This window comes from Cornus florida, unplaced genomic scaffold (assembly GCF_030987335.1).
Source record: "Cornus florida cultivar Cherokee Brave unplaced genomic scaffold, ASM3098733v1 CherokeeBrave_3.0.0_Hap2_Chr09, whole genome shotgun sequence".
Taxonomy (NCBI): domain Eukaryota; kingdom Viridiplantae; phylum Streptophyta; class Magnoliopsida; order Cornales; family Cornaceae; genus Cornus; species Cornus florida.
The window spans coordinates 41,511,357-41,522,648 of NW_026775579.1; the positions used below are offsets into that span (position 1 = coordinate 41,511,357).

At 39.3% G+C, this 11,292-nt stretch overlaps 1 protein-coding gene across 1 annotated transcript; it reads left to right on the forward strand.

Moving 5' to 3' along the window:
• Positions 1–8,442: 8,442 nt before the first annotated feature.
• LOC132273740 (small ribosomal subunit protein eS27y) lies at positions 8,443–9,556 on the forward strand. Its single transcript, XM_059774789.1, has 4 exons — positions 8,443–8,548; positions 8,672–8,773; positions 9,006–9,034; positions 9,182–9,556. The coding sequence occupies exons 1-4, from the start codon at positions 8,546–8,548 to the stop codon at positions 9,306–9,308; spliced, it is 261 nt and encodes an 86-aa protein (XP_059630772.1). The 5' UTR covers positions 8,443–8,545; the 3' UTR covers positions 9,309–9,556.
• The last annotated feature ends 1,736 nt before the right edge of the window (positions 9,557–11,292 follow it).

Genomic DNA, 11,292 nt, shown 5'->3' on the forward strand with positions numbered 1-11,292 from the left:
TATTTTGGATTGTTTGATGTATTTCCTTAATCGTTACATCAATTGTTAGATTGTGTGGTTTAATGCACCGGTATAGGACGGTGGCATTCTAGGGACGAATTAACTTATCAGTTAAGTCCTATCTATTTTATATAAGGGAATGGATTAACTAAAATATTAAGTCCTACTTATATTCAAGTCAGGTTAGCTGAACAAGTTGAATGACTTATGGAGGATTAATTTATTATATAAGGGAATGGATTAACTAAAATGTTAAATCCTACTTATATTCAAGTCAGGTCAGCTGAACAAGTTGAATGACTTATGGAGGATTAATTTATACTGGATAGGATGGTTACTAAATTATATATATATAAGTTTGGTGCCATGATATGAGCTTGAGTCTAAGGATCAGTGGTTAGGGCGCGTATATCGCTAGGGATGTGTAGCTAGATATAATGTAGTTGTATACCCTGGTAGGTATAGGTACTCATGCCCACTATATGTGCGTTTTGCATGTTGCCTACTATTCAGGTTGAGACAACCCTATAGTCTAGTGAGGTTCCTTTAGTGTGTATATATATATATATACGGACTACTAGTTACTGTTGGATTGACTAGGATGTATACGTGTATCGGATCTTTGCTTGGACTGTAGTAGAGTAGAACTTATTTGTGGGCCTGACCCACCATTATTTTTCAGGTGTTCATCAGGAGTAGAGGTTGTTCGTGCTAAATAGGGATCAGTCTACTTCATTCTTCCGATACTACATAGGAGTTCATTTATGATTTAGTTTCCTGATTTAGACAGTTATTGCTATCATTTGTTTAGTTTGGATTTTTTAGGGGTCCACACAGTATGGATTCCCGAGTTGTATTTTAGAGGATCAGTTGTATCAGAAGAGTTTATTAATTAATGAAAATATATTCTGAGGTTTATTGTTAGATTATCATTTTAGTTTCTTGTCAGTATTTTATTTATTCTTCTTTATTCTTTTGTACTCTGTGTTCGTTTATTATCAATTTGTTTTGATATCCTCAGGTATTCGGGCGTGGGTCTGGCCAACCTGCATTTGGGAATCCGGGGGTATCACAGCAGCACACCATCCTATATGAAAGTCATGATTGGGTTAATCCAGCTCGGTTTGTATGGTATGACATTAACTTGCCGAGGGTCCGAACCGAACGGTTCCTGAAAGATAGATGACTGAAACAACACGTCAACTGGTATAACCCTGGCCAATGTTTCTCCAAAACTTGATGCGCTACAAGCCAATCGATCGGCATCTTCATTGCACTCCCTCGACAACTAGATGAACTTGACCTAATCGAAGTCTTTTGCTTCGCGTAGAATGGCAGTACGGTACGCCTCCATTGTCTCATCTTTTGTTCCATACTCTCCAGTCACCTACCGAATGATCAACTGTGAATCACTGAAAGCAATTAGAATTTTGATCTTCAATTCTTTTGCCAGCTTTAGTCCAGCCAGCAATGCTTCGTATTTTGCCTCATTATTGGTTACGCTGAATTCAAGTCTGATCGTTTGACTCAGTATGGTTCCCTCCGGCGTTTGCAGTTTGATCTCAATTCCTACCCCCATTTGATTAGAAGGACCATCCACAAAGAGCTTCCATGAAGAACCTCCAAGATCTTCTTCTATGTCTTCTGCATCGCATTCCAACAGGAAATCAGCCACCGCTTGTCCTTTGATGGCCGTTCTGGGTTCATACTTTATGTCAAATGAGCTCAACTTTATGGCCCACTTCGTCATTCTCCCTGACAGGTCTGGCTTATACATGATCACCCTTATAGGAAGAGCGGTCAGAACGACGATTGGATGGGATTCAAAGTACGGCCTAAGTTTCCTCTTTGCATTTACTAACGAGAGGATCACTCGTTCGGCCTTTAAATATCGTCTCTCCGGCTCGGCCATTGTTTTGCTAACATAAAACACTGGGAATTGCTTACCTTCTTCACAACGTACCAGAACAGCACTCGTTGCGATGCTGGACACACCAAGGTACAAAAAGAGCTTTTCACCTGGCTCGGGGGCAGACAAGACTGGAGGGTTCCGCATATACTCTTTCAAGCTGGTCAGTGCCTATCGTTGCTCATCCCCCCAGGCCTGCTTTCCATGGCCTCTTATTGTGCCGAAGAATGGTTTACAGTGATCTGACAGCTTAGAAATGAATCGACTCAACGTGGTGATTCGATCGGTGAGTGCTTGCACCTCTTTGATCATTCTTAGTTCTGTATTTTTTATTAGAGCTTCTGCCTGAGCTGGGCTAACTTTAATTCCTCTATTATTAACCACGTGCCCCAAGAACTGCCCTGAGCCCACGCCGAACGAGCACTTGGTTGGATTTAGCTTCATTCTATACCTCATTAACACACCAAACACATCGCACAGATGCTCCAAGTGATCGCCCTTCTTCCTGCTCTTCACCACCATGTCATCAATATAAGCCTCCACGGTATTTCCTATCTTATCTTTGAAAATCTTATTGACCAACCTTTGATAAGTAGCTCCAGCATTCTTTAGTCTAAACGGCATGACTTTGTAGCAGTAGATTCCTCGTTCGGTGACAAAAGAAGTTTTCTCTTCATCATTCAGGTCCATAGGAATTTGGTTGTAGCCTGAGTAAGCATCCAAGAAGGTTAACCGTTCATATCCAGTGGTGGCATCCACCATTTGATCAATCTTTGGCAATGGGAAGCTATCCTTTGGGCATGCTTTATTCAAATTGGTGAAGTCAATACACACTCTCCATTTCCCATTCTTCTTCTGCACAATAACTATATTTGAGAGCTAAGCCAGGTACTGAACTTCTTTGATGAATCCTGCGTCTAACAACCGATCGATCTCATCAACTATGACTTGATTACGCTCCGGGGCAAACCTTCTTTGCTTCTGTTTTACAGGCTTAACATTTGGATCTACATTTAGGGAATGACAAGACATGACATATCTAAATGGCTCCAAGCAAACACATCTGTGTTCTGAGATAGGAAGTCAATTAATTGCTGTTTTTCCCCCTCTGCAAGCCTTGACGCTACCCTTGTTGTTCTGTCTGGCTTATGAAGATCTATTTGCACATCGATGAGGGGCTCCTCGGTAAGAACCAAAGGCTCATCCTCCCCCCCGATCACTTTAGGGGGAGGTTCCAATAATTGTTATCTCGGACTGTCAGACCAAGCTAGAGCTTTTCCCTTTCTAGCAGCTTTTATTGTCACGAAATAGCATTCCTTGGTTGTAACCTGATCTCCATGAATATCAATCGCCCTACTCCCATCCGGGCTCAAACACCTCATCACCTTGTGTAATGTTGATGGGACACCTTGGACCCTATGGATCCACCCTCTTCCCATTAAGAGATTGTAAGACGAATGGATCTCAACGACCATAAAGCTCTATGTCAAAACTTTTTCAGCAGCTTGTACTGACAGATCGACCATTCCAATGGGTTCTACTCATTTCCCATCGAACCCCAGCAATATATTCCCAGTGGGCTTGAGCTTTTCTGGCTTAATCTCTAGCCAGTCAAATGTTATTCTCGGCATGACATTCGCACTGCTCCCTGGATCGATAAGAACTCTGCGTACCAAGCATTCTTCCATTGTCAAACTTACGACCAGAGGATCTTCATGTGGGACCTGTACATGCAGTAGATCTATTCTGGTGAACTTTATCTAAATTGATACACTCTGCTAGTGTAGAGCGTTAACGCTGCCTATCCTTCCTTCATCTGCGCTTGGTGGAGGCGCGTTCGAAGTAATTCTTCTGACTCCTCATTCAGCTCAAGTCAGCCGTGGATTGCATTTATTATCCAAACGGGCTGAGCGTTATAGTAGCCTTGCTTTTGACTCTTTTTTACTTATTCTGCCGGTCGGTTCTGCTCCACAGCCGGTCCTTGAATATATCCTGCAAACTCTCCCCTTGCTATCAACATCTCAACTTGCCTCCTTAGGTTCCTGTATTCATTAGTCTGATGACCAAAATCTCTATGAAAAGCACAATGTTTAGATTGATTTTTCTGCTCGAGAGGTTGTCTAATTGGTAAGGGGGAGCGGAACTTATCTTTGTTCTCCTAATACAGCCTTACGAGGGTAACTTTAAGTGGAGTGACTAATTCCTCTTCTCTGGGCCTCTTCTCTGCTTTCCAGGAGGTTTGACGCTGTGGCGAAGCTTGTTTTTGCCAGATCTTAGCTTTTGACTTCTCCTCTATCGATATAATCAACGTCTTCCTTGCACTAGCCGCTTCTTCTTCTTCCAATCGCATGAAACCATCAGCTCTCTCGTTCAGCTCGTCCATTGTCTTCGGCGTATTCACCACCAAACTGGTGTGGAACGGTGTCCCTCGATTCATTGCCAGCTTGAACGCCTGAACTGCTGTGGATGGATGACATTTCATTACCATGCTTTTGACGAGGTTGAACCTAGTTAGGAAAGCTTGGAGTCGTTCGTCTTCATGCTGCTTCATTGTAAACAGGCTCGAGACATCTTTGGCCGGGCACTTGTTCCCATAGTACTGGTTGATGAATTTGTCACATAGGTCTTGGAAGCTAGCTAGTGAGCCTTTGGCCAAATTCTTGAACCAATTGAGCGCTGGTCCGGTCAAACTTATAGGAAAGCACTTATACATCAAAGGATCATTCTCTGTGTGAAGAGCCATTTTCAATTGGATATGGTAAATGTGATCGATAGGGTCACTCGTTCGGAGCATTCAGTATCTCGTCAGTAAATGGTGAAGCAACCGTTCTTGTTGATGAACGGAGGGCTTCATTCTTCCTTGGAAACCTTGAGAAAATCCTCTGATTTGTAGATCTGCCATCCGAACCTTTGTAGTCGTACGTAGCCATTGAAGGTCGGTAGGGTGGATCAGATGATCTTTCCTCCGTGAGCTCTCTCTGCCACTGCGACGTAACTTTATGGTGACCAAACTTCATGGCTTCCTCTCGCCCGATCCGCTCACGATGCGGATCCAAATGGATAGATCCTTCTTGATCCTCCATATGACCAGTATTTGGCAGTAAATCGCCTAGCCTGATCTCTTTGAGGTGAAGATCCACGTAATTGTTCCCTTCTTGCTCGCCTTTGTAAGCAACATCGGGCTGCAAGGCTCGCTCCCCTATTGAAGGTGGCCGTGGAATCGCCAGAGCCTTCCGACGCTCCATTCTAGCTCGCAATTTTGCATTCTCTCTTCTCAGGGCTTCGATCATGCTCATCAATTCATTAAGCTTCGTTTGCTGGCCATTCTCCTGAAGATTAGAGCTCTCACCTCCGATCATCGTTCCTGATCAGATCTGATTGTTGCTAATGCGAATACACTAGATCTGGCCTCAAACTAGCTGAATTCCAATCTCTTCCCACCGGGTCTGATCTACAATCTGTTGATTCTATTCCTGTCATGAACTCGTCAGATCTAATCTCGGTGAACAGATTGAGATTTTTCAGATCCAATTCCTATCTTCAAAGATCAACTAGAGACAACACTTTGCAAGACAGACTACGATCTCGCCGATCTGAATCCAATTTCTAGAGATCAAGCTTCTCTTTCATGAATCAGCCTTGATCACATCGATCTAGATTGAACGCAAATCAATCTTCATTGTTCCCACGGACGGCGCCATTGAAGATGCAAGAAATTGTCCCTCTCAATTTGGAAAGAATAGTTCTACACTTCAAATATTTTCCAACCCCTTTTCCCTCTATTTTCAATCTATTTATAGACTGTTACAAATCTTCTAGAAGCTTCCTAACTAACTCTTTGCATTGGGCTGATCGCCTGGGCCCTTTTTGGTCATAGGCTTAATTTTTTCTTTCTGAAGTTGGGCTTCCAACCTGATTTCTCGGTCTTGGGCTTGACTAATGAAGACTCGGTCCAATACGGTTGTCCTTGTCTGACCCACTCTTAACCACTTGAATCGTACCCGGCCCAGATCATTTTTGGTATCCTTGGATTGCTTATGATTATTAGAGGTGGTTTACAATATTTTTTGTAGAATCTATGATGGTGAACCTGAAATTGTTAGTCATCTCTTGTATTGCTGTCTTAGAGCTATGTTAGTTTGGAAATTATCTGTGCTTCGATTGAATGGGGATAAAGTAGGTCATGGATAATGGGATAGATGGTGGAGATCAAAGATGGAGATTTGGGCTGAGGCTGAAGAAGAACATGTACTGAAAAACATGGCTGGTTTTCTATGTTGGCAAATTTGGAAGGCCAGAAATGCTTGGATTTTTGAAAGAAAATGGTGGGACGCTTTTGAGATTGTCAAAATTGGTAAGGCTCATTGCATGGAATATTTGGCCATTGTTGGTAAATCTCTAGTGGACCAAAAGAATTGTTGGCTTAATGGGAATCGTCAAAGAATCTACTGAATAGAATGCTCCTCTTGCTGATATTTTTAAAGTAAAAAACTGATGCTTCATTTTCTACTGGTTTATTTGAAGCTGGAGGTGGTTTGGTGTTGTGTGATCATTGCGGTAGTATAGTTCGTTTAGCTTCTTTTTTCTTCTAATGGAACCCTGATTCAACGGTAACTGAAGCTTTAGTTCTCCATAAGGTTGTGGAGCTGACTATTCAATGGGGCTATAACATAATCATGTTTGAAATAGATGCAGAGTTAATTGTTAGAGTAGTATAGAACGAAGCCTCTTCATCTCTCCATATTAGTCCTGTAATTGATGATATTAGAGTCTGGTTTAATCATCATCCGGGGTTTGAATTGGCTTGCGTGCTTAGAGAGGGGAATGAAGTTGCACACGTTGTTGCTAGTCAAGCTTTGAAGGATAAGTGCTGCTGTGTAAGGGTTGATAACTTTTCCGAGTTTGTTTTATCCAAAGCTAGTGTGAATATACTCAATGTTTCTAATTAATAAAATATTTTCTTGCTATTGAAAGAAAGAAAATGAAAAAAAAAGGTGGTTTACAAATGAAATTACTTTTAAACCCTTGAAAGTCCAATAAACCTCTAAAAGAATCAAATTTAGTAAAAAAAATTACTCTTTATAATTCCTTATAACAACCTACTATATTTACATACGTATAACACACATATGGATAAATATTATTTGTTATGAATTAGAAAGAGGCAAAAAAATATGATTCAATTAACTTCTTTTCAATTTTTTTAGCATATTATTTATAGTCATGTTTTTAACAATATATGTTAAAAATGCACAAAAAAATACAATAATTTTATTTTAAGTTTTAAATTACTAATTTGCCCCAATTAAAAATATCTGACTCCACTTGGGCAGTTCATTAAAGATTTTAATGCAATTTAAGAGAAAAAAAAAAAAAAAAAAAAACTTGATAAGTTCTCTGCTTTGAAAATTTCCCTTAGGGTATGTTTGGTATGGTGGGTTTGAAGGAGAATGATAACATTAGTTATGAAGGAAAGGGAAAGAAAGGGAAGGGAAGGATAATTTTAACCTCTTATTGTGTTTGGTTAATTAATGAAGGAAAAGAAAGGTAATGATAATAATCATATTTGGGAAAAGAAAAGGAAAGAAAGGAAAAGGAATTATTTTAATAAATTGACTATTATGCCCTTTATATATATATATATATATATATATATATATATATATATATATATAGTCGAAAAGAAAAAAAAAATTTAGGCAAATCATTTCAGCCTCCCCAATATCGCCTCCATCTCTATTTTCGTTCCAACTCTGAACTTGCCCTCTCTATCTCTCTGCACTACAACAATTAGAAGTTCAAAACCCATATATTTCAGTTTCTCTATCTGTTTGTAAGAATCAAAAGTTCAATACCAGGATCGGTATATCATTTTAGATTGTTCAGAAAATCAAAACCCAAATCTTTCAGTTTTCATTGCCGCTGTTCCAGTTTGGGTTCGCCGTCAGCCGCTGGCCCGCCGTCTCTCATTCTCTCTGCAACTGTTAACTTGTATGTATATTGTATATTGTATATTGTTTTGCAAACTTGTGCAATTTTGAGAGTAAAATTGGCATTACAACTCCTCTATCAGCCATTGCCTTCCCTTTCCTTCCATTTCCTCCCATTTTTGGGAGATAAGCAAATTACTGTACAAAGTTATACATAACCCTCCAAACCCTTCCCTCTCATCTCCTTTCCTTCCACCTATTTTACCCAAATACAATTTTTTAATCACCCTTCATCACCTTCCCTTCCCTTTTCTCGCATTTCCACTCTACCAAACTGACCTTTAGCCTTGAGCAATAAGTACGTAGTCCAAAAAGGAGCCCGGTTAATAAAAGAAAATTAGAAATTAAAAAAATGTTGTCCAAGTAAGTTGTCAATACAGGAGAGGAGGATCCATTTATCAGATATTGGGTAAGATCTGACCCATCAAAGTTACCCATTTCTCTGTTGCCCTAAACACCTTAAGCAAGGTTGAACGAAAGGCTAAGATCATATCTGGGATATCCAACGGCCTATATTACATTAGATACCCATATATAATCATCGCATAGCTACTGACACCCACAATCTCGCTATTTTGAGCCATCTTGAGTCGTCGACTCTCTCTAGGGTTTGCTGTTTTGCTAAGGTCTCTTCTAACTAGCGAAGATGGTATGTTGCATAGATATATTGAATATATATATTTTGTAGAAAGTTGTTTTAATCTGAATCGCGTGTCAAATTCATTTGGTTGTTCTCTTGGTCTCACAGTGATTTATGTATATAAATTCTTAGGTTCTTCCAAACGATATTGATTTGCTCAATCCGCCTGCTGAGCTCGAGAAGAAGAAGCACAAGCTCAAGCGTCTCGTGCAGTCGCCCAACTCCTTCTTCATGGTATGTATATTCATGTGTATATCTCTCTATATATAATACACACCTCTCTGTTTATGAAAAATAGAGAAATCGGCCTAGAACAGAAGTTCTGCAAAGATTTATTTTAAAGAGAGAGAAGGGTTTCAATTTAGTCTTGAGAGAGATGAGAAATGTGTTGCAGTCTTTTGTTCGGCCTTTATTTTGCTTGATCTCCTTTTCTCCAAACCCTAAAAATAACACAATTTTGTTGTAGGATGTGAAGTGCCAGGGTTGCTTCAACATGTAAGTTTTTCATTTTAGTTTTTAATTAATTTATTTTTTATTATGATCTATGAGTTTTATTTATTCATTTAAGTATGTTAATTTAATTACCGAGTGTTGGTCACAAAAATCTTGAACTGTGTGTGCAATATATATATATGATTGCAGAACCACTGTGTTCAGTCACTCCCAAACAGTTGTGGTATGTGGGAACTGCCAGACAGTGTTGTGCCAGCCAACTGGTGGACGTGCCAGACTTACCGAGGGATGTTCTTTTAGGAGAAAGGGCGATTAATGATACACCGTGCTGGTAATTTGCTGGTTGAGTTCGGTTTTCCCGGTTTATGTTTGATTTTTGATGTGTAATTTTGTTTGTTAGGACCAAGTTTAGCATCTTTATGACTATGTTTTATCTTATATCATTTTTTTTTTTTTGTTGATGCAATGAAATAGTATCCTGTTTGAAACTTTCAGTTACATGTCTTTGCTATATAAACACATTGTTAATCTATTAATGCTGTTTGGTCCAAATTTCACAAGAAATCTCTAGGAGAATGCTTCTTCTTGATTTTACATGCTGTGAAATTTTCTAGCAGTTAATTTTGATTTTTTACTTACTCTAGAACTCATTTTTGTTTTCACAAGTTTGTTTTAAATTATTAATCAATCTCAAATCTACACAGAACCTTATTATTTGTTTCTTTTCAGTATTAGAATTGGAATAAATTAATCATTGGAAAATGATTCTTGCACCGAAATCCCAAACCTATTTGATGTAGTGAATGGGACCCATGTTTGAGTTTATCCACCCTATCAGATAGAAACCCATTCAGTTAGACAAATAGGTTAAAATGGTCGCCCGAAAGCTTGTGTCCATGTACCTATATTGAGGCAACCGCTTAATACTGTTGAGGCAGCCACATCCAGTTAAGCTTCTTGCCATTAGTTAAGCAATTCCACTCTCTGTGGTCGTCGTCTTCAAAGACTAAAAGAGTGGCTCAATGGACTCTGGCTACTAACTGAACTAGGTCTGGGTCAGCCGATCATTAATTGTCCAGTTCTCGGTTTGTTTTATTCTTTGCCAAGGAACGAACAATATTGGGATTCCCTCCCACCCCTTGTAAACTGCCAGGCTTGCGGTTCTAGGCCAGCTGGGTCTTTTTAGAGTTATCAAGTCTTAAGACTTTTGTTGGTGAGTGGAAGGGTAGCCCAGTCGAATAGGGAGTACAAGGTGTTCGATCCGGGGTGTGAAAAATATGGTAGTTGCCCAACTTCTTGATCCATTTTTATCTCGTGTGCTGGAATGTTCATCATCTTACTGACAGCTCCACTGACTCAATGTGGCAAATACTGTACTCTTAAATTCATTTAATCGAAATGAACTGATGAGCTGAATCAAGTAGGGGCTTGTGTTGGCTTGTTTATAAATACAGTATTTAGAGTGTTTTTGATCTAGTCTTTGGCTCAAGTTGAGCTCACATTTGTGTAATTGGAAGTTATAATTTGGGATGACGTAATAATCTTTAAATTTGTAACATTGGAAGAAATTCTGCAAAAGCAAAACTAATTTTGGTTGCTTTGATGTTAATAAAATCAGATTCCAATCAGTTCAGATGCATTTAAGATGAGAATGATGTAGTAGTACTCTTCTTCATGCTCAATTGTATTCCATGGTGGTTTATTTACAGTTCTAAAAAGAACAGAACATTCAAAATGTAGTGCCAAATGACTAGTGTATTTTTAAGTGAGTGATGCTGGGAACAGAAGAATGGGCATACCTGCTGCTGTCTTTGGTGTAGCAGTGATTGAGAGGATCAACAAAAATGAACTCCCAAGGCATAATACTTGTTCGAGGAGCTAGACGCTCTACTAATTACGTCACTAGGTAATGACCGAACTCCCATGTATTTAGCATATCTACTCGGGGAACTGAAAAAGCTCTTATCAACTATGCCACTAGTAATGCCCGAACTCTCATGGGGTAACCTATATATATATATGTTTTGTGGCATTATTGATCTCATCAGCCGATCTTTATGACTAGTTTCACCGCCACCCCATACCACCGTCAAAAAACTACCACAAACAGCTTAGGATTCCGGTGTATCTTAAAATGGTGTAGTCATATAACCGACAAAAAACTTAATATTGGACATTGATGTCTGAAATTTTCCACTATATGAAATTGGACAACAATTGATGTTTGAAATTTTCTACTATTTGAAATAAGTTCAGTTTTATACTTTCATGAGCCTATACTTTCATAAGTCTACTTTCCA